General features: G+C 41.1%; 1 protein-coding gene across 2 annotated transcripts in view; it reads left to right on the forward strand.

Annotated features, from left to right (window-relative positions):
• The window catches only part of Dnaaf9 (dynein axonemal assembly factor 9), a 149793-nt gene that overhangs the window by 104435 nt on the left and 21135 nt on the right, over nt 1-24223 (forward strand). For both annotated transcript variants that reach the window (XM_027953746.2, XM_071608793.1), the window contains exons 24-28: nt 94-195; nt 471-588; nt 2890-2978; nt 4294-4452; nt 9471-9596. In XM_027953746.2, coding sequence (XP_027809547.2) covers nt 94-195; nt 471-588; nt 2890-2978; nt 4294-4452; nt 9471-9596 — 594 coding nt within the window. The remainder of the gene's footprint in view (nt 1-93; nt 196-470; nt 589-2889; nt 2979-4293; nt 4453-9470; nt 9597-24223) is intronic.

Genomic DNA, 24223 nt, shown 5'->3' on the forward strand with positions numbered 1-24223 from the left:
ATTTGGCTTGAAAGCCTGCCTCAGAACCAGTTGTGTAAAGTATGCATGCTGTATGGAAGTGGAATTCTAATCTGTGATCTTTTGGTATTCTAGGCACTCTAGTGCGCAGAAACTCTTTCGTGCCCTGAACCATCCTGCTGGGGAGAAGTGGAGTTCTTCAAAGCTGCTCTCAGCTAAACTCCCAGAGCTGGACTGGTGAGCTTTGGGTGTCTGATTTTAGATGTTTAATGTTCTAGCTTTTGAAATGTCAGAAACCTCAGGGTTGGTCCTTTCTAAAACCCCCCTTTTCTCCATAGTTTCTTAGGGATCCTTGTAAAAAGGTAGTAGTGATGCACCATATACAATTTTATTCTCTAGAGAGAATTTCTCTAAGGCTTATTTTTTAGCAGTTCAGTAAGAAGTTGTTGTGAGTGGGCAGATCAGGCAAGGCTGGTGATGGTGACATGTTAGCACTGTCTTTGTTTTTCCAGGTTTCTTCAGCATTTCGCTGTAAGCAGCATTAGTCGGGAGCCTGTGATGAGGATCCATCTTCCGATCCTGCTGCAGCAAGCTGAAATCAGCCCTCCTCACAGAGCAGAAAATGACAAGGTAGAGAAGCTCACCAAATATGCTGGGAATTCACAGGAGGATAATCCTTAAAGCCTGCCCTTGGGTCTTTTTTGTCAGTTAACAAAAGGAGCTCAGGTGGAGTCCCTTTTATAAGACGCTCTACCTCCTTGGATACTGATGTAATGATATACATGAAACCTGCTCTATACAATGACTGTGTCAGGCCAAGTCTCATGACAGTGATAAATCCTGGCATCTTGCCATGCCCTCCCTTTGCTTTTCCAGGTCTTTTAAACTTTCATTCAGTGCTCTCAGCTCTTTCTGGTTGTGCAAAGGACTTACTTAGCAGTGGATCTGTTGCACATAATAAGGGTTAGAGTGCCCATGTTATTTGGGCCTGGGTGGAATCACCAGAGTAAGATGATACTCTATAAACATTGTCTCCACAGAGTGGATTTTAACTACTCTTACCTCACACTTCTCTCCTCTTGACCTCCTCCCACTGTCCGTTTGTTCCTTCAGGAGACATATGTTATAATAGACTCAAAGAGGGCATTCGTTTCTGTGCAAATCAGCTGCAAAAGGAAATAGAATCACTAAACCATTAGAAGCATCATTTGTTTCCCTTAGATGAAAGTATAAAATGTTTGAAAATGCTTCTTATATTTTATTTAAAAAGGTGCTATCAAGTTGGATGTGGTGGCACAAACCTGTGATCCCAGAGACTCCAGAGACTGAGGCAGGAAGATTACTAGTTCAAGGCCAGCTTTGGCAACTTAGCAAGATCATGCCTCAAAATTAAGTAAAAAGGGCTAGAGGTGTAGGTCAGTGGTAGAGGGCCTCTAGGTTCCATCCCCAGTACAACAAAAAAAAAGTTAGAAAGTGTCTGCCTTTATACATATGTACTGTGATATGAAGGGCTAAGACCTGGGCAGAGTGAGGAGTAGGAACTGATATGGGGAAAGCTGAATGGAGAAGGATAAACAAAATGTCGATGTGGAGTACTGCACAGGGGCAATAAGGATTACAGTGTACAGGCCCTGGTTAGAGGGGAGGAGGGAAAGCTCTGGGTTCCTACACACACAAAAAGAGGGATCCCTAGCCATCTTTGTGCTGATGTGGTCAGCTTGGATAGTAAGGGCCACAGGGATTAGCTTGAGTCTATGTTACCTGTGACTAGGCCTGTCTCAAAGAGTCTTGCCTATTGTAAAATAAAACAAAATACGTACTTATTGAGGTCTTTGCTATGCTCTGTCATTTGCATAGACATCATTCAGTAGTTGCCTGGTTCCTGCTTGACCCCTTCTTTTTCAATGAAAAAAAAAAATTATTTTTTTGGTACTGAGGATTAAACACAGAGCTTTACACAAGCTAAGCAAGTGCTTTGCCACTGAACTAAATCCTCGGACTTTTTTATATTTTATTTTGAGACAGGGTCTCAAGAAATTGCTTGTGCTGGCCTTGAACTTGCAAATCCTCCTGCCTTAGCCTCAAATACCTGGGAATATAGGCATGTACCATCACACCCAGTCTCAGTGAATTTCTTAAATGGCTTTATAGTATCTACCTAAAGAGGGGCCTGTTTTTTCTTTTGTGTGTGTGTGTGTGTGTGTGTGGTGCTGAGGATTGAACCCAGGGCCTTGTGCATGCAAGGCAAGCACTCTACCAACTGAGCTATATCCCCAGCCCAAGAGGGGCCTGTTTTTTGTGGCCACGTAATGAGGTGAGGACAATCCAGCTGGCTTCTCTTTTCCTTAGGAATCAGAAGTGCTTCCCCATGCCCAGTGAATTTTGTTTCAGGCCAGGCCATGTGGCTCAGGGACACAGGCAGCCAGGCAGAAACATCCACAGGGCAGCTCCTGTCCTCTGCCAAGTTTGTCACACCAGTGTAGCCTAAGGCACTTTTGTCTCAGACCTCCTTTCTGCCTATTATTTTCCTGAGAAGTATTATTGTTGGAAATAGTCATCTTATCCCTGAATGTCTGCTTTACAAAAGAGGTTTGTGGTCTCAAGCAGATCGGCTTTTTAATACATTAAATTTTAACTGATATATTCACAACCTGTTTCACAGCAATTAGAATAGTAAGACTACATTGTGTATGGTATTTGTTATATGCCAGGCACTATTCTAAGCACTTGAAATAAATTAACTCTGTTACTCCTTACACCCAACCCTACAAGATAGGTTTTGTCATTGTCCCAAGGTCACAGAGCTGATGAATAGTGGTGCTGAGGCTCAAGCCCACAGAGCCTGACTCCAGAAGTTCAGTTCTCTTAACTTCTTACTCAGTGCTGCCTCTTGGTTGAATTGCAAACCCACATGACTTTTCTTTCATGTAGGTAATTATCAGCATTGTAACTGGCCTGCCAGGCTGTCATGCTAGTGAGCTCTGTGCTTTTCTGGTCACTCTCCATAAGGAATATGGCAGGTTAGTATGTCTGCTGCCTTTGCTTTGGGAATGGGATTCTATGCCTGGGCCTGTCTAGTAATGGGGTGACTTTAGACCTCATACTGGTCTTTGGTGCAACTGGTATTGGCACAGTAGTCATCCATCCATCTGTTTGTTTAACACACTATGCTGAGTGCTTCCTGTATGCCAGCTACTGATCTAAGTGTAGGGAATACATCACTGAGCAAAACAGAAGACAGTCTCTACTCTAATGGAGTTTACATTCTAGTTTGGGGAGACACTTAACCAGGTAAGGAAAATAGTCTATATTAGCTGGTGTAAAAGGCTTTGGAGAAAATAAAGCAGAGAAGTGCAGACTGGGAGAGGGATTCCAGTTTTAAATTGAGTGGATGGTTAGGGAAGACCTCACTGAAAAGGTGATATTTCCACAACGACCTGAAGAAATAAGGGAGCTAATCATTTGGTATCTGGGGAAGAGCACAGCAGCAGGTTGAGCAAATTCAAAGGGATGGGAGTGTGCCTGATCAGCAGGGGGACGGTCTGTGCCATGGTGATCATAAGAACTTGGGAGCTAGTAGAATTAGTGAACCTTCCATGACCACAGAGGGACCACATGAGTACTGGTGCAACTGGGACATGTTGGCTCAGGTGAAACTGGGAAAATTATTCATCCATCACTTCACTGGACTGGCAGATGATTAATCAACACTTCTTGACTGACCTGGGTACAGAATATCTAGTCAGTGTACTCCAAAGTAAAGAATCCTGCAGGAGACTTTAAAGGAATTAAGAAAACTAAAATTGCATTGGGAATTTAGTGTGAGAAATTGCAGGAAATGAGGAGAACAGTTTTAGAGAAATGCTAGGGAATTATTGGGCCTTGTTTAATAAACACTTAATGGCTAACCAGTTCATCATGTCTAGTGCTGTTATTCTATAAACATTCTGAATTCTTTACCTGCCTATTTCTTATTCTTAGCAAGAGTTTTACTAAGTGCTGTACTGAAACCATTTATTGCATGGTTCTTCAGAAAATCACTGCCTGGTGAGAGGTCTTTCTCACCTCTGAAGTCTATTGATCATGAGCTTACTTGTTTTCCCTGTGGCAGGGGTTTTCCTGTCAAAAGTGCCAGTGATAGTAGCTTCCAAATTTGGGGCTCTCAATGCATCTAGTACTTTCTGCCTTTTTCTGTGACCCTAGGATTGCTTTATCCTATATGGATTCAGTGGGCAGAATGTCTTTGGAATACAGGTCACATTTGAATCCATTATTGAGCCTACAGGGCCAAGCCATCAGGTAGCCCCGGTGCTGAGATTACATTTCCATTTCCAGGTGGATGGTGTACCGCCAAATCATGGATAGCTCTGAATGTTTTCATGCTGCCCACTTCCAGAAGTACCTTTCTAGTGCCCTGGAGGCCCAACAGAATCGCTCTGCCCGTCAATCAGCCTACATCTGCAAGAAGACCAGACTGCTGGTAGTGTTACAAGGGTAAGTATTTGACATCTGGGTACAGTTGGATAGGGTAGTAACCTTGGCATTACTGTTACTTAATGTGTAGCAAACCTGGGGCACAGAATAAACCTTGCATGGGCACAAACACTGTCCATGCTACACAGACAGGCTAGGCCTTGATCCAACAAGCATCCTATTACCATATTGTGGGTTAGAGTGGCTAGAATAGTTTACATAAGTTTCAGGTTTGGTTTCAATACCAGAAGGTGCAAATTAGGGAATCTATTCAAGTTTCTCTGATAATTCTTGGAACAATAGTGGTCTCTAACCCTCTTTCTTTGTCATCTAGATAAGGGGGCCTCATCTGTTTTACTCCTTCCTCCTGCAGAATTGCAGAGGTGGCTCCTATACTCAGCTGTCTGCAGTACCCCTATTCCCTGTATGGCTAGCTCTGAAGGGTTTCTTAGGACCCTCAGTAAGGAGCATGTATTGACCAGTTAGGTAAGAAGCCCCCTGTTCATGACTGGTATAGAACCATTATTATAGCCTCCCAGCTCCTTAAGTCCCTGTGTAAGTAGGATTATCATGGGCATGCAATATCTAGGCAAGTACTCTACTACTGTCAGGTTTGACAGAGCATATACTACTGTCCTGACTGAACGATGGTCCCTTGACCTGTTGTTCTCAGGCCTCTAGGGAGGAGCCCCTCACAGGCCCATTATCATCTGGGCCCACAGAGGAACATGCCAGGCCAGGAAAACATGTGCTCTGCCTTTCACTCTTTTATTATGGTTGATAATAAAGAAGCTTTTGGATGTTCTCACAAAGTGCTTTTGTGCCATGCTACATTTTTTGTGGTCATAATAATCAGTGTTTGCAATAAGTTAGTCATTTCCAGTAAAGAATGGGCCAGGATCCAAGGCCCTGTTGGGCACCTGGCTGTGATGATGGGAAGTTGAAGGATCTGGGATGGTGGTCCCGAGGAAGGAGGCAGGTGGAACTGTGCATATTCAGGGCCATCATGCATTGGCAGACCTTGTTATCGCACCCTTCCTCCATCTTCTCTTCTGTCAGCCCTCTTGTCCTACCTGTGAGCTCAGGTCATGGAAACTACAGAGGAAGAGTCTAGACATGAAACTACTTGATTTCTTTAGGTTTTTCATTACTTCTACTGGTCAAAGGAGTGGGTTGACCCAGCTTCATCACCTGCTCCTACCAGAGTTGAGAGTCACTGGGATTGTGGACCTGGAGGGAAATTTGGCAGCTTGCCACTGTGCAGCTGAGGTCATTTTCACCCTCCATCATTTTAGAGAGCATCATTGACCCCTTTTCTTTGACTTTACAAGCCTGCAAAAGTATCAGCTGTCTCAGAGTCTGAACTGTAGTACAATAGATGATTTTCTCTCTCTCTCTCTCTCTCTCTCTCTCTCTCTCTCTCTCTCACACACACACACACACACACACACACACAGAGAGCCACCTCGGCAATTCTGCAGGATGAAGGAGTAAAACTGTCATTTTAATGCAATAGAATTTCCTTTGGGAGGTTCTAGCAGGATTCTCTTGATGACCAGAGTGAATGGCCAAGGACCTTCTCTTTTGGGGCAGTCCCAAATGCACAAGCCTTATCAAAGAGCCTGCAGCCTGTTTTTACTCTAACCTTTTCCACTAAAATTAATGAAGATTAACAGATGCTCCATTAATCTCCAGGTTCCCCAGCCACCCTTTCTAAGGGAAATTCTATTGCACTAAAATGACTGAAATCCGTGTGTGTGTGTGTGTGTGTGTGTGTGTGTGAGAGAGAGAGAGAGAGAGATATAAATAGATAGACAGACACTGGCAGTTGAACCCAGTCCTCTTAATTTTTTATTTGAGACAGGGTCTCTAATTTGCTGAGGTTGACCTTGAACTTGTGATACTTCTTCCTCAGCCTTTCAAGTAGCTGAGTTTATATCCTTGAGATTAATAGGACTCTATTGCTTATAATGAACTTGGACAAGAAAGAACCTCCAAGCACCAAGAAAGGGAGGCTCCAAGAAAGAGCCTCCCTTTTCAGAAGGGGGAAAAGTTATTGTTGAGAAGTGCGGTTGAAAGTTAAATCCATTTAATGCTCCCACAAAGTTCTTTGGAGCAGGCAATATGCAAGTGTCCGTCCCATTTACCATGTGTGCTGCTATCAAGACTTGGCAGTGCCTACAGTGTGTGGTGCTCTCCTGGTATCCAGGCCTACCCAGGCACTACAGTGGAAAGATCCCCATGTGACTATCCATACACACATGTCCAGACAGGGAGAAAAGTCATCAAGCAGAGGGCTTGCTCTCAAAGCATGCGCACGGGCAGCTAAACTTAAGGTCTTTTGTGTGAATTTCCAGAGACACCAAATAAATAAAACACAGACACACAACACACTTAACCTTTAAACAAGCTTCAGGACAGCTTCTCCGCTCTCAGCTCCCCAAATAGGAGACCAAGAGAAAGTCATGAAAGGCTGGCAAGAGAAAGCGAGCACTTTTGGAAGTGGGCTTTTACTGGGGGGACCTTTATTCTTAGAAAATTCCATTCAAAAAAGGTCAGAAGGGGGGCAGGGTTACAAAGGACAGGTGGAGCCATGGGGCAACATGCCTACTTCTGAAGACGTGCCCTCAAACTTCGGGACAGGGCAATGTGCAGGTCACTACAAGGTGTAGTGAAGGTCAAAGCCTCTCTGCTCCAGGATGGAGGGCGTGAATCTATTCAGAGTGGCTCCCCACAAAGCCTCATGGGGGAACTCCCCCCACACCAAGGCCAAGGACCGAACTGAGGGCCTTGTGTATGCTAGGCAAGTGCTCTACCACTGAGCAAAATCCTCAACTCCTCATACGGAAACTCCTGAACTTAGCACCCCTTGTCCTCTAATGAAGTTCTGCTGACTGGACAGGATTGAGGCCAGACCTGGGTAGGAGGTAGGAGATGTTGTAGTGTGGAATGAAGCCAAAGGCTTTTTTGCAGATGAGTTGTTTGTAGAAACTTAGGAAATGGCTCAGGCAGGCTTTACCTTCCCCCACCTGCCACTGACCTCCTAAGGGCACAGAGAGACCGAGGCTGATCTAATACACAAGGCTGTGTGTCAGGTTTGACTTCCCTCCACAAAAACAGACCTTTTGGTGATAGTCTAGGTCAATTGGGACAGTGTGAGTGTTGTCCACCATGTGAAGAGGGCAGGTCCCCTCTGTGTGGCCAAGGGTCTACAGTGGGGCAGGGTGGGGTGCCAAATATCCCTACCCTGTTCATCTACTCTACTTTAGGCACTAGGGAGTATAGCACACAACAACTACATTTTCATTGCAGACCATCAGTAAACAAATGAGAAAAGACAACATGTAAGAAAAAGACACAATAAAAGAAAAACCCAACAAAAATAATAAAAAGAACTTACATAACTAATGATCAGTGCTTTTAGGGGGGAAAAAACTGGGGGAAAAGAGCATGGAGTTCCAAAAGGGAGTATTGCTGTATTGAACACAGTGTATGAAGTCAGAGGATGCCTCTCATAAGATGCCATTTGTGTGTTAAAGCACTTACCTAGCATGCACAAGGCCCCAGGTTCAATCCCAAGCACTGCAAAAATGAAAACAACAAAAAAATGCCACTTGAGCAGAGACCTGAAGGGAGAAAGGAATCGAACTGTCAGATATCAGAAAAAAAAGAGCATTCCAAGTAGAGGAGAAAGGAGAATACTAAGGTAGAAGTATGCCTGGCATGTTCAGGGAAGAGCCAGGAGGCCAGAGTGGTGGGATTAGGGGAAGGGACAGGATGGTAGATGAAATTCTTCCCTGTATTGTGGGGGATTAGATCATAAAGGGCTACCTGACTTATTGTTAAGGGCTTTGGCTTTCAGACTGGGTTTTGAACAGTGATGCCATTATTTGACTATGGGGTTAATATATCCCTCTAGCTTCAGTGCTGAGAACAAATTGGAAGGAGGAAAGGACAGAAGTAGGGGACCAGCTGGGAGGCTGTTGGCATGATCTAGGCAGGAGATTGTAGCAGTTTGGACTCACTGGTACTGCAGGTATGTGAGCAATAATCTCTTCTAGTTACATGTTGAAAACTGAGAAAAAATGGAGTCAATGAAGACTCCAAATACATCTTTTAGCCCAGCTTCCGAAAGTATAGAGTCCCCTCTGATAAGGAAGACACAGCCTTGGGAGGAGCAGACTTGGAGATCAGATTATGAACTATTAGGTTCAAAGTAAAGATATTCAAATTGGCTCTAAATCTGGGTTTTGGAGGAAATTCCAAGCAGAAGACAAGAATGCAATCAGTATTTGACACATCTACTGCTCTGAACAGGTCTGATGATCTTTTTTTAATATATTTTTTTAGATATTTATGGACCTTTTATTCATTTATTTATATTGCTGCTGAGAATCAAACCCACTGCCTCACACATGCTAGGCAAGTGCTCTACCACTGAGCCACAACCCTAGCCCCTCTGATGATCCTTTGAAGTGGAAAGGAGGGGAAAAGAACAACTAAAAAAAATAGACATCAGCAGGAGTTCCTAACTTGATTAGAAAACATGCCCCAAAGCTGGCCTCTAATCCCAGTGACTCAAGAGGCTGAGGTAGGAGGATCTCAAGTTTGAGGCCAGCCTCAGCAACTTAGTGAAACCATCAACAACTTAGCATGACCCTGTCTCAAAATAAAAAATAAAAAGGGCTTGGAATGTAGCACCCTTGGGTTCAATCCCTAGCGTAAAAAAAGGGATCTAGAAAAAAACAGGCCTAGGGACATCAAGTAGGGGAGCCCTGTAATCACTGCAGGCTTCCTTTACCCCATGAACAGGTTGGCTCTTCTACCCATTCTTTCACAGTTAGGAGGACTAACAGAACTTGGGAATGTAGAAGCACTTTGGGGATTCCTGGGATTCTGAATTACGAAGTTGAATAACAGACACCAAGGAACTCAATTATAGGCTATTGGTCTTCCTTCTGTCCCTGCTAACTCAGCCACTCAGCATGCCTCTTACCCGTCTCTGTAGCTCCAACCAGTATTCCTTTTTTCCCCCTCAGCTACACGGATATAATTGATGTCATCCAGGCCCTGCAGACCCACCCAGACTCAAATGTCAAGTCCTTCTTCACCATTGGTGCCATCACGGTTTGCATGGAGCCCCTGAGCTGCTACATGGAGCACAGGTAGATATTTAGGACCACCTTCAGCCCATGGGATGTGGTGTGAGTAAATGTACGGAAATCGACATTTTCCTTACCCACCAGAAGACAAATATTTATGTATGTTTGACTTTTGGAACACTTCAGTGTGCCTTGTATGTAATAAGTGCTCGGTCATCAAGGGACCCAAAAAGCCCAAGGGAAAAGAGAGTCAATATTGGGTACATTCTTAGCCTTTGTGAGGACAAGAACCATTTCCATTTAATACTTAGTATATAGTGCTCATGAAATATCTATTGAGGGCTGGAGATGTGGCTCAGTAGTAGAGCACTTATTTACCCATTATGCATGTGAAGCTCTGGGTTTAATCTCCAGCACTGAAAAGAAAGAGTACAAGAATGGGTACTCCAGGCTGAGGTTGTGGCTCAGTGGTAGAGCACTTGCCTAGCAAGTGTGAGGCACTGGTTCGATCCTCAGCACCACATAAAAATAAATACATAAAATAAAGGTATTGTGTTCATCTACAACTAAAAAAAAATTTAAAAAAAAGAATGGGTACTCCAATATGTGTATACTAAGTGTCCTCAAAGATAGTTTAAGATATTAAAGGTCTCAAAGGGGCTGGAGGTGTAGCTCAAGAGCAAAGCCATTGCCTAGCATGTGCAAAGCCATGGGTTTGAAACCCAGCACTGTAAACAAATGAAAAAAATAAAATAACCGAGGATGAGTGTATAATATAATCTGTCTAAACATAGAAATGAGACTAAAGTGAGGTGATTATGGTTATAGAATATAAAATATAAGCAATAGAATCAGGGGTAAGTAATAGGAAATATGAGTATACTCATTTCCTCGTTTTTTCAGACTGGGAGATTAGAAATATTTAAGTAAATAAATTCAAAGATACTGATTTGCTCAATTTTTAGATATTAATGAGAAATTTCAAAATTACTAATCTGAATTCCTTCCAGAAAATAATTTACTATAGTAGATTTACCAATGCTCTATTGAAAAATTAATGATTAGCTCATGGTGTACGTGGATAGAATAAAAGAGTTATGGATACTGTAATCAAGAATAGAAAGTTATAGCCATGTGCAGTGGCACACATCTGCAATCTGGCTGCTCAGGAGGCTAGGCAGGATTGAAAGTTTGAGGCCAGTCTGGAAACTTTGATTATGTCTCAAAATAAAAAAATTAAAATGGCTGGGGAGATATAGCTCAGTGGTAGAGTGCCACTGGGTTTAATTCCCAGTACAAGAAAAGAAGGAGTAGGGGGCCAGAGGGGGAAGAAAGGAAGAGGAGGAAGAGCAGAAGGAGAAGAATAGAAAGTTACTAAATAGATGGATGAGGCACACCTGTAATCCCAGCAGTTTGGGAGCCTGAGGCAGGAGGATTGCTAGTTCAAAGCCAGCCTCAGCAAAAGTGAGGCACTAAGCAATTCAATGAGTCCCTGTCTCTAAATAAAATACAAAGTAGGGCTGGGGATGTGGCTCAGTGGTCAAGTCCTCTGGGTTCAATCCCTGGTACTCCCCTCCAAAAAAAAAAAAAGGAGACTGGGGATCCAACATGGCGGCGAGTGGGGAGGCAGCGCTTTCAGTACCTCCTCAACAACGGGGTCAGAGAAACACATGGATACGCTTAGATTCGACCTGCTGAGAAACTCCTAGCAAAATTCCACTAAAGAGAGACCGGCCGGGAATTGGTAGGATTTTTGGAGGTGACAGTTTGCGCTAGACGAGTGAATCTCCGCCACGCAGCGCAGAGGTCCAGACCCGCCAGCCGCTGCCCGCGCGACTCAGCGACTGTCGGCTGCCTGCACGCGGCCCCCGCGTCAGGGCAGATAGCCTCCGAGGCGCAGCGCAGCAGGAGCGGTGCAGGGACTCTAGGAAGAGGTCTCTCGCCAAGCCTTCATGAAATAGCGAACCAGGAGCTGAAACCAACCAGAGACAGACCAGTCCCACCCCTCCCTTCAGACACTCCGGCAAGGAGCCTGGGGCCCGCCATAGCAGAGAGGTGACATCACCAGAGTTCCGCGACAGAATTCCTTCCCAGCGGAATCCACGTTAGCAGCACATAGAGGGCAGAAGCTCGGCTCGGAGGGCACAGCTCCGCCTATTGGAAGAGAAGAAAATGGGATTCAGCCATAGAACAGGGGATGCCAGCATGGCAGAGATCTGATGTCATCGGAGAGCGGCCGAGGAGAGAACTTCATCGGTGCCAGCGGCGACGGAAACAGTTGGTCTCCTGGTAGGGAGGATGAGTCACAGATACCCGAGTCTCTCTCGCTTTGTCCTCGAGCCAGAGGGGAGGAGCGGGGCCGCCGCCCACGCCCGCCAGGTAGGCAGACCTGCGACCAACCTGCAGATCAGGCCCAGCGGTCTGTGGGCGTGGTAGGAGGGGCAGGGCAGAGCCGCCGCCAGCGCCGGCAAGGTAAGCAGACCTGCGACAGACCGGCGGATCAGGCCCAACGGCCTGCCAGCATGGTACACACTTCACCCCAACTGGAGTAGGGGCAGAGCAGAGCCTTCGCCCGCGCCCAGATCAGGCCCAGCGGCCCGCCTGTGTGGTGGTCAAGTGACCCCAATTGGAGTGGGGGCGGAGCGGAACTGCCACCCGTGCCCGCAAGGTGGGCAGACCGGCGACCAACCTGTAGATCAGGCCTAGCGGTCCCCGGGCGTGGTAGGAGGGGCAGGGCAGAGCCTTCGCCCCCACCTGCAAGGTAGGCAGACCTGCGACAGAACTGCGGATCAGGCCCAGGGGTCCGCGGGCGTGGTAGACACCTCACACCAATTGGAGGAGGGGCAGAGCAGAGCCCCCGCCCGCACCTGCAAGGGAGACTTTTCAACTATACAAGAGCAATATAAATATATAGGGGGGGAAAAAATTTCAAAAACACAACAGTTTCACCAAGAAGAAAGAAACGCAAGCAGTATGAAAAGACAAGGAAAGAAAGGACTACAAGCAATGCAGGTCAACTCAACTTTAGAAGAGGTAACAGCTGCAGCAGATGGAATGTCAGATAAAGAATTCAGGATATATATGCTTCAGATGATCTGGAGTATCAAGGAAGACATTAGACAGCAAAATCAGACAATGAAAGATCACTTCGACAAGGAATTACACAAACAAATCCAGGAAGCAAAGGATCAACTATACAGGGAGATAGAGGTTATAAAAAACAAACAAACAGAAATCCTAGAAATGCAGGAAGCAATAAACCAACTTAAAAACTCAATTGAGAGTACTACCAGCAGAGTAGAACACTTAGAAGATAGAACATCAGACAATGAAGACAAAGTATTTCAACTTGAAAAGAACATAGACAGCTCAGCAAGACTGTTAAGAAACCATGAGCAGAACATCCAAGAAATATGGGATAACATTAAGAGACCAAACTTAAGAGTCATTGGGATACAGGAAGGTATAGAACTCCATACCAAAGGAATGAGCAATTTATTCCATGAAATAATACGAGAAAACTTCCCAGACTTGAAGAATGAGACAGAATCCCAAATTCTAGAAGCCTACAGGACGCCGAATGTGCAAAATTATAAGAGATCCACACCTAGACACATTATAATGAAGATGCCCAACATACAGAATAAGGAGAGAATTTTAAAAGCTACAAGAGAAAGGAAGCAGATTACATTTAGGGGTAAGCCAATCAGGATAACAGCTGATCTTTCAACACAGACTCTGAAAGCTAGAAGATCCTGGAATAACATATTTCAAACACTGAAAGAAAATGGGTTCCAACCAAGAATTGTGTATCCAGCGAAATTAAGCTTCAGGATGGAAGATGAAATTAAAACCTTCCACGACAAACAAAAGTTAAAAGAATATGCAGCTAGAAAACCATCTCTTCAAAACATCCTCGGCAAAACATTACAGGAAGAGGAAATGGAAAATAACAATGAAAACCAACAGTGGGAGGTAGGACAGTAAAGGGGGGGGAATAATCAAAGAGGAAAACAAACCATGTTTAGTAACATAAATAAACAAATATGGCTGGAACAACAACCCATATCTCAATAATAACCCTAAATGTTAATGGCTTAAACTCACCAATTAAGAGACACAGGCTAGTAGAATGGATCACAAAACAAGACCCAACAATATGCTGCCTACAGGAGACGCATTTGATAGGAAACGACATACATAGGCTGAAGGTGAAAGGTTGGGAAAAATCATATCACTCATATGGACTTCGGAAACAAGCAGGAGTGTCCATACTCATATCAAATAAAATAGATTTCAAGCCAAAGTTAATCAAAAGGGATAAAGAGGGACACTACATACTGCTTAAGGGAACCATACACCAACAAGACATAACAATCATAAATATATATGCCCCAAACAATGGTGCAGCTATGTTCATCAAACAAACTCTTCTCAAGTTCAAGAGTCTAATAGACCACCATACAATAATCATGGGAGACTTCAACACACCTCTCTCGCCACTGGACAGATCTTCCAAACAAAAGTTGAATAAGGAAACTATAGAACTCAATAACACAATTAATAACCTAGACTTAATTGACATATATAGAATATACCACCCAACATCAAGCAGTTACACTTTTTTCTCAGCAGCACATGGATCCTTCTCAAAAATAGATCATATATTATGTCACAGGGCAACTCTTAGACAATATAAAGGAGTAGAGATAATACCATGCATCCTATCTGATCATAATGGAATGAAACTGAAAATCAACGATAAAAGAAGGAAGGAAAAAGCATACATCACTTGGAGAATGAACAATAGGTTACTGAATGATCAATGGGTTATAGAAGACATCAAGGAGGAAATTAAAAAATTCTTAGAGATTAATGAAAACACAGACACAACATATCGGAATCTATGGGACACATTGAAAGCAGTTCTAAGAGGAAAATTCATTGCTTGGAGTTCATTCCTTAAAAAAAGAAAAAACCAACAAATAAATGATCTCATACTTCATCTCAAAATCCTAGAAAAAGAAGAGCAAAACAACAGCAAAAGAAGTAGAAGGCAAGAAATAATTAAAATCAGAGCTGAAATTAATGAAATCGAAACAAAAGAAACAATTGAAAAAATTGACAAAACTAAAAGTTGGTTCTTTGAAAAAATAAACAAAATCGACAGACCCTTAGCCATGCTAGCGAAGAGAAGAAGAGAGAGAACTCAAATTACTAGCATACGGGATGAAAAAGGCAATATCACAACAGACACTTCAGAAATACAGAAGATAATCAAAAATTATTTTGAATCCTTATACTCCAATAAATTAGAAGATAGTGAAGGCATAGATAAATTTCTTAAGTCATATGATCTGCCCAGATTGAGTCAGGAGGATATAGACAACCTAAACAGACCAATATCAATTGAGGAAATAGAAGAAACCATCAAAAGACTACCAACTAAGAAAAGCCCAGGACCGGATGGGTATACAGCAGAATTTTACAAAACCTTTAAAGAGGAACTAATACCAATACTTTTCAAGCTACTTCAGGAAATAGAAAAAGAGGGAGAACTTCCAAATTCATTCTACGAGGCCAACATCACCCTGATACCTAAACCAGACAAAGACACTTCAAAGAAAGAAAACTTCAGACCAATATCTCTAATGAACCTAGATGCAAAAATCCTCAATAAAATTCTGGCGAATCGGATACAAAAACATATCAAAAAAATTGTGCACCATGATCAAGTAGAATTCATCCCTGGGATGCAAGGCTGGTTCAATATACAGAAATCAATAAATGTTATTCACCACATCAATAGACTTAAAAATAAGAACCATATGATCATCTCAATAGATGCGGAAAAAGCATTCGACAAAGTACAGCATCCCTTTATGTTCAAAACTCTAGAAAAACTAGGGATAACAGGAACATACCTCAATATTGTAAAAGCAATGTATGCTAAGCCTCAGGCTAGCATCATTCTGAATGGAGAAAAATTGAAGGCATTCCCTCTAAAATCTGGAACAAGACAGGGATGCCCTCTTTCACCACTTCTGTTCAACATAGTTCTCGAAACGCTGGCCAGAGCAATTAGACAGACGAAAGAAATTAAAGGCATAAAAATAGGAAAAGAAGAACTTAAATTATCACTATTTGCAGATGATATGATTCTATACCTAGCAGACCCAAAATGCTCTACAAAGAAACTATTAGAGCTAATAAATGAATTCAGCAAAGTGGCAGGATATAAAATCAACACGCATAAATCAAAGGCATTCCTGTATATCAGCGACAAATCCTCTGAAATGGAAATGAGGACAACCACTCCATTCACAATATCTTCAAAAAAAATAAAATACTTGGGAATCAACCTAACAAAAGAGGTGAAAGACTTATACAATGAAAACTACAGAACCCTAAAGAGAGAAATAGAAGAAGATCTTAGAAGATGGAAAAATATACCCTGTTCATGGATAGGCAGAACTAACATCATCAAAATGGCGATATTACCAAAAGTTCTCTATAGGTTTAATGCAATGCCAATCAAAATCCCAACGGCATTTCTTGTAGAAATAGAGAAAGCAATCATGAAATTCATATGGAAAAATAAAAGACCAAGAATAGCAAAAACAATGCTAAGCAGGAAGTGTAAATCAGGCGGTATAGCGATACCAGACTTCAAACTATACTACAGAGCAATAGTAACAAAAAGAGCATGGTACTGGTACCAAAACAGGCGGGTGGACCAATGGTACAGAATAGAGGACACAGAAACCAATCCACAAAACTACAACGATCTTATATTTGATAAAGGGGCTAAAAGCATGCAATGGAGGAAGGATAGCATCTTCAACAAATGGTGCTGGGAAAACTGGAAATCCATATGCAACAAAATGAAACTGAATCCCTTTCTCTCGCCATGCACAAAAGTTAATTCAAAATGGATCAAGGAGCTTGATATCAAATCAGAGACACGCCGTCTGATAGAAGAAAAAGTTGGCTACAATCTACATACTGTGGGGTCGGGCTCCAAATTCCTCAATAGAACACCCATAGCACAAAAGTTAATAACTAGAATCAACAAATGGGACTTACTCAAACTAAAAAGTTTTTTCTCAGCTAAAGAAACAATAAGAGAGGTAAATAGAGAGCCTACATCCTGGGAACAAATCTTTACTCCTCACACTTCAGATAGAGCCCTAATATCCAGAGTATACAAAGAACTCAAAAAATTAGACAATAAGAGAACAAACAACCCAATCAACAAATGGACCAAGGACCTGAACAGACACTTCTCAGAGGAGGACATACAATCAATCAACAAGTACATGAAAAAATGCTCACCATCTCTAGCTGTCAGAGAAATGCAAATCAAAACCACCCTAAGGTACCATCTCACTTCAGTAAGATTGGCAGCCATTATGAAGTCAAACAACAACAAGTGCTGGCGAGGATGTGGGGAAAAGGGTACACTTGTACATTGCTGGTGGGACTGCAAATTGGTGCAGCCAATTTGGAAAGCAGTATGGAGATTTCTTGGAAAGCTGGGAATGGAGCCACCATTTGACCCAGCTATTCCCCTTCTTGGTCTATTCCCTAAAGACCTAAAAAGAGCATGCTACAGGGACACTGCTACATCGATGTTCATAGCAGCTCAATTCACAATAGCAAGACTGTGGAACCAACCCAGATGCCCTTCAATAGACGAATGGATTAAAAAAATGTGGCATTTATACACAATGGAGTATTACTCTGCATTAAAAAATGACAAAGTCATAGAATTTGCAGGGAAATGGATGGCACTAGAGCAGATTATGCTAAGTGAAGCTAGCCAATCCCTAAAAAACAAATGCCAAATGTCTTCTTTGATATAAGGAGAGTAACTAAGAACAGAGTAGGGACGAAGAGCATGAGAAGAAGATTAACATTAAACAGAGATAAGAGGTGGGAGGGAAAGGGAGAGAAAAGGGAAATTGCATGGAAATGGAAGGAGACCCTCAGGGTTATACAAAAGAACATACAAGAGGAAATGAGGGGAAAGGGAAAAATAATACAAGGGGGAGAAATGAATGTCAGTAGAGGGGGTAGAGAGAGAAGAGGGGAGGGGAGGGGGGATAGTAGAGGATAGGAAAGGTAGCAGAACACGACAGTCACTAGTATGGCAATATGTAAATCAATGGATGTGTAATTGATGTGATTCTGCAATCTGTATTTGGGCTAAAATTGGGAGTTCATAACCCACTTGAAGCAAAGTGTGAAAGATGATATATCAAGAACTATGTAATGTTTTGAACAACCAACAATAAAAAAAAAAAAGGAGGAGGAGGAGGAGGGGGGAGGAGGAGGAGGAGGAGGAGGAGGAGGAGGAGGAGGAGGAGGAGGAGGAGGAGGAGGAGGAGGAGACTAAATAAACTTAAATTCATTCCATTAAAAAATTTAAAAAGCTGGAAGGTTCAATCCCTAGCACCCAATACAAGAAGTGTGTGTGTGTGTGTGTGTGTGTGTGTATTTAATTAGCCGGTATTATGTCCATAAATTTAAAAAAAAGAAAGAAGAAACACTATTCTTACATCCTTAAATGGCCAACTTTGGTAGATGAAAAATATGCTACAGCAAAAGCAGCCCCTCTCAACAAGAACCAAAGAGTTAATGGAGGAACTGTGATTGGGCAAAGGGGAAGGGAGGGGACATGGGGTCAGGAAAGATGGTGGAATGAGATGGACATCATTACCCTAGGTACATGTGTGAATGCACATATGGTGTGACACTACATCGTGTACAACCAAATAAATGAGAAGTTGTGCTGCAGTTGTGTACAATGAATCAAAATGCACTCTGCTGTCATATCTACCTAATTAGGATAAATAAATAAATAAATTTTTAAGAAGTATGTTATTAAAAATTATATTAAATGTAAAAAGAGAAAAAAAGAAAAAGAACCAAAGAGTTGAATCTAGTATTTTTTACCCTGCAAATTTGGATTTGACTATGCAACTGCTTTGACCAATAGGACATTAACATTGCATGAAACAAACAGAAGCATGAGAAGTCTTTACGCATTGGGATTTTTCTTCCCTTGCTTCTGGGAGCTGAGACTAAATTAGGAGCTTAGGCTCCAGGAGCCTAAACTAGGCTGCTGGAGGATCAAGAGGCCACAGGGAGAGTGGGGCCCTGCCATCCCAGCCCTGTCATCTGGACTAAGGCCGCATTTCTACCTTTGTGTAAGACTATCTTAAACAATCAGCCACAGCTGAACTGCCCCAAGCAAAAACCAACTGCCTAGTCCTTCTGATTCTATTCTGCACAATGAATCATAAGAAATAATAAATGGTAATACTTTTCATCAGGGTTTTACATTTTGTTTTTTGCTAATTTTTTTTTTTTTTTTTTTTTTGAGACAAGGTCTCAAGGCTGGCCTTGAATTTGTGATCCTCATGCCTCAGCCTCTCAAGTAGCTGGAACAGGCATGTGCCACCACCATTGGCTAAATGGTCATAATTTTAAGCCATTTAGCCTTAGGGTAATTTAGTATACTGTTACAAGTATACTGATGATAGGAATGTAAAATCTCTTGGGAGATAAATTTGGCCATGTTATTGCTAGAGTTTTATCATATAGTTTTATTTCTGTAAGTGAATAAAGATGCATGTATTTATTTTTGTTTCAGGGAGAATTTTCTTTTTTCCCCACATGCAGCTTTATAATAATAATAATAATCATAATAATAATATTATTATTATGATTATTATTATTATTATTTCAATGCTGGGAATTGATCTAACGCAGGCCTTGTGCATGCAAGGCAAATCCTCTACCACTGACTGACACCCCTAACCCCAAGGGGAATTCTTAATTTCAAGCAGTTGAACCCACTGGAACATGTATACATAGAAGGGAATCTATAAAGAACATTAAGTAACTTGCAGATTCTCCAAGAGAGCCAAAAATTCAGGCTGTGGTGTTGGCTAGGCAGCCAGGAGGAACCCTCAACTTTCCATAGGGCTGCTCTCATAAGGTGTATCTCTACTACTTCCTTCACTAGAATGTGTGATCTGTTAACCATATGTTCCCTTACCTTGCTTACTGCCAGTTGGAGTCTTGTGGTACCTTTATTTATTTGGTGAAGTATAGTTCACATATATGCACCAGACTGTAAGGAAGGCTGGAAAAGCAATTTTCTGCTCTTCTATTAGGGAATAGATTTCCTAACCAAGCAGAGAAAAGATGATTAGAAGGTATTAGGCATTCTAAAACATGGCAGATGTGGTCTGTGATATCACAACAATGCTGTTTATATTTAAGAACTGGAAATAATCTAAATGCTTATTAGTAAGAGACTGGTTAAATTTGAGATATAGATATATAATGAGATGCTATGCAGGTATTTAAAAAAATCAAGTAGACTTTTATGTACTAACATGCAATATTTTCTAAATTTCAAAAGCAAATTGCCAAAACAATATGCATTTTTATATATTTTTTACATTTTTAGTTTCATTTGGTTGTTTTAGGGTTTTGTTTTGTTTCTGAAATGAAGCCTCACTACACTGCCCACAATGTTTGCTTATCCTCCTGGGTTTAAGTAATCCTCTTACCTCAACCTCCCCAGTGTTGGGACTGTAGGTGCATACCATGACACCAGCATGTGGTATGTATTTTCAAAATGTTTGTTTATATAAGCATAGGAAATAATTAGAAGGATATATACCAAACTGTTAATAGTGCTTCCTTCTGGAAAATGGCCATTGCCTTTCAAGGCAAATGTTGAATGAGGAAGAGATCATTTGATGCTTCATAGTGTGTGTGTGTGTGTGTGTGTGTGTGTGTGTGTTGCCTTTTAAAAATATAATAGCTTTCTTGATATAATTTCACCCTTTTTTTAAAGGGTACAGTTCAGGGCCGGGGGTTGTAGCTCAGTGGTAGAGTGCTTGCCTAGCACATGTGAGGCCCTGGATTCGATCCTCAGCACCATATATAAATAAATTAATCAAATAAAGGTATTGTGTCTATCTGTAACTGAAAAAAAAATTAAAAATAAATAAAGTGTTCAGTGGTTTTTTAGTACATTCAGAGCGTACAACCATTATTACCGTCCGATTTCAAATATTTTCATTATCCCCAAATGAAACCCTTATCCATTAGCAATCACTCCTCCCTCCCTCTTCTTCCCAGTGCTTGGCAACTTTAAATCTACTTTTTTGTATGTTTGTTTGTTTCACTAAGTTGCTTAGGACCTTGCTAAGTTGCTGAGGCTGACCTTAAATCTTTTTTTTTTTTTCCCCCAGGGAGGGGGAGACTAGTCCTTCTGTCTTGTGAATCTGTTGTCTATATCTGGATTTTCTTATTCTGGACATTTCATAAATGGAATATGTGGTTTCTGTGCCTGGCATCTTTCATTTAGCATATTTTCAAGAGTTGTCCATGTTGTAGCTTTATCAATGCTTACTTTTGGGGTTTTTTGTTTGTTTGTTTTTGGCCAAATATTTTGTCACATGGAATATATCTTATTTGCCCATTTATTGGCTGATGGATATTTGAATTATTTTTATCTTTGGGCTATTATAAATAATACCACTATAGCCAGGTATTAGTCTCCCAGTTACTCTGGGAGACTAAGGCAGTAGGATTGCAAGTTCCAAGCCAACCTGGGTAACTAAGATCCTGACTCAAAATAAAATAAAGTAAAATAATTCTGGGATAGTTCAGTGGTAGAGCATTTACCTGACATACATGAGGCCTTGGGTTTAATCCCCAGTACTACAAATAAATAAATATTTCTATGAACATTTGTATATAAGTTTTTACAGGGATATATGTTTTCTCTTCTTTTGGGTATATAGTAGGAGTGGAATTACAGGATTATGTAGTAACTATTATGTTTAACAGTTTGAAGACCCAGAAACTAATTTCCAAAGAAATTGCACCATTTACAACCCTACCAGCAAAATGATTTAGGGTTCCAATTTATTCACATCCCCACCAATACTTGTCTGTCTTTTTTATTTTAGTCATCCTAGTGTAAAGTGACATCATTGTGTTCTTTATTTACATTTCCTGATGCCAATAATATTTAACATCTTTTCATTTTCTTCTTGGCCATTTGTATGTCTTCTTTGGGGAAATGTCTATTCATATCCTTCACCCATTTTAAAATTAGATTTTCTGTCTTTTTATTAAGTTGGAAGAGTTCTTCATATATTCTGAATCTAAATCCTTTATCATGTCCAGGAATATATATACATCTTTCCATTTAGGTTTTTAATTTCTTTCAGCAATGTTTTATATTTTTCAATGTACATATCCTGTGCTTCCTCTGTTTAATTTATTCCTAAATGTTTTATTGTTTTTGATGCTAATATAAAAGGAGTTGTTTTCTTAATTTCATTTTTGTATTTTTAAATGGCCACTGTACAGACATTTAACTGATTTTGATCTTATATCCTCAACCTTGCTGAAATCATTTATTAATTCAGTTTGTGGGGGTTTTTTTTAGTGCGTTTGTAGACTTCTAAAGTCGGTCTTCCTTCCTTCCTTCCTTCCTCCCTCCCTCCCTCCCTCCCCTCCTTCCTTCCTCCCTCCCTCCCTCCCTCCCTCCCTCCCCTCCTTCCTTCCTCCCTCCCTCCCTCCCCTCCTTCCTTCCTCACTTCCTTCCTTTACTTATTGTACTAGGAATTTAACCCAGCCCCTCCCCTTTGTTTTAATTTTGAGACAGATTCTCACTAGGTTGCTTAGGGCCTTACTAAGTTGCTGAGGCTACCCTCAAACTTGCAATCTTCCTGTCTCAGCTCCCAGAGTTGCTGGGATTACAGGCATATACCACTATACCTGACGAGGATTTTCTATACAAAACTGTGTCATCTATGAACAGAAATTTTACTTTCTCCTTTCCAATCTGGATGCCCTTTTTTCTTTTTCTTGCTTAATAGTCCTGACTAGATGTATTGTTGTATAGAAGTAGAAAGAGTAGACATTCTTGTATTCCTGAATAGAAGGGAAAGCAATCCAGTTTTTTGCCATTGTGATGTTACTCTTGAATTGCATGTTGTTTTTATATTTTTTTAAAAAAGTTCTTTTGAGAATCAGATTTTTAAAATTTATTTATTTATTTATTCTAATTCGTTCTATATGACAGCAGAATGCATTTTGATTTGTAGTACACAAATGGAGCACAATTTTTCATTTCTCTGGTTGTACACGAAGTAGAGTCATACCATTTGTGTCATCATACATGTACCTAGGGTAATGATGTCCATCTCGTTGTACCATTTTCCTACCGCCCATCCCCCCTCCCTTTCCCTCTCCCCCCTTTGCGCTACCAAAGTTCCTCCATTCCTCACATGCCCACCCACCCCCATTATGGATTAGTATCCACTTATCAAAGAAAACAATCGGCCTTTGGTTTTTTTGGGATTACCTTACTTTGCTTAGCATGATATTCTCCAACTCAATCCATTTACCTGCAAATGCCATGATTGTATTCTCTTTTAATGCTGAGTAATATTCCATTGTGTATATATACCACATTTTCTTTACCCATTCATCTATGGAAGGACATCTAGGTTGAATTCACAGTTTAGCTATTGTGAATTGTGCTGCTATAAAAAAACATTGAAGTGGCTACATCACTGTAGTATGCTGTTTGTATGTCCTTTAAGTATAAACTGAGGAGTGGGATAGCTGGGTCAAATGGTGGTTCCAGTCCAGGTTTGCTCAGGAATCTCCATACTGCTTTCCATATTGTTTGCACCAATATGCTGTCCCACCAGTGATATGAATGTATCTTTTCCTCCACATCCTCACCAACACTTATTGTTGTTTATATTCTTGATAACTGCCAGAGAATCAGGTTTTTTTAAACTCTTAATTCAATATCATTCGGTTGATGTTTGTTTTTTAGTGACCACCTTAGGAAAATAAAATTTACATCATTGCTTCTAGATAATGTTTTGTAAGTAAACAAGTAGAGATAGAACATAATAGCACGTCTGTTTCCTTTCTAGGAGGTGAGAATTAGTGTGGCTTCTTTAATCTAGCAGATGGGCTTAGCTTGGATTCAGGATGGGTCCATGTGATACTTGCCTGCTATCTTTATTTCAATGTATTTTGTTCAGTGAATACTCTTAGAATGTCTACTCTGTGCCGGGACTATTCTACTCATTGAGAGTGTAGCAAGAAATAAGTCAGCCCAGGTGTCTACTCTTGGGGCTTTTTTTTTATATTTATGAATAAATGTAAATGGATTGTTCCATGTTTTGAGATAGGTTAAGTCAGTATCATCATTTTTTAATTGACAAGAATTTTGTATAAATAAGATTCTTTGTTGGTACACTACTAAATGTATGATACTATAAAACACTGATGGAAGGTTTAGGAATATATTTATAATCACAGCTACTTTTACCAGGAACTATGGAGTGTGCCTATAGTCCTGGTTACTGAGGAGGTTGAGGCAGAAAGATCACATGAACCCAGGAGTTCAAGATAACTGGGCTTAGGCAACAGAGTGGGGCCACATTAAAAAAAAAAAAAATTTAGCTGCTTTTATTTTCAGATGGAGAGCTGGTCATTAAACAGTATATACATTATTTCTGTGTTTGTTGGTATAGAACTTGCCTGATATGTTTTCCTGTGCCAGATACTCTTCAAAAGTATTACAGTTTAGTAGAGAGGATAATATGTAGAGAAGGAAAGAAATGAAC

This window comes from Marmota flaviventris, chromosome 2, assembly GCF_047511675.1.
Source record: "Marmota flaviventris isolate mMarFla1 chromosome 2, mMarFla1.hap1, whole genome shotgun sequence".
Classification (NCBI taxonomy): Eukaryota; Metazoa; Chordata; class Mammalia; order Rodentia; family Sciuridae; genus Marmota; species Marmota flaviventris.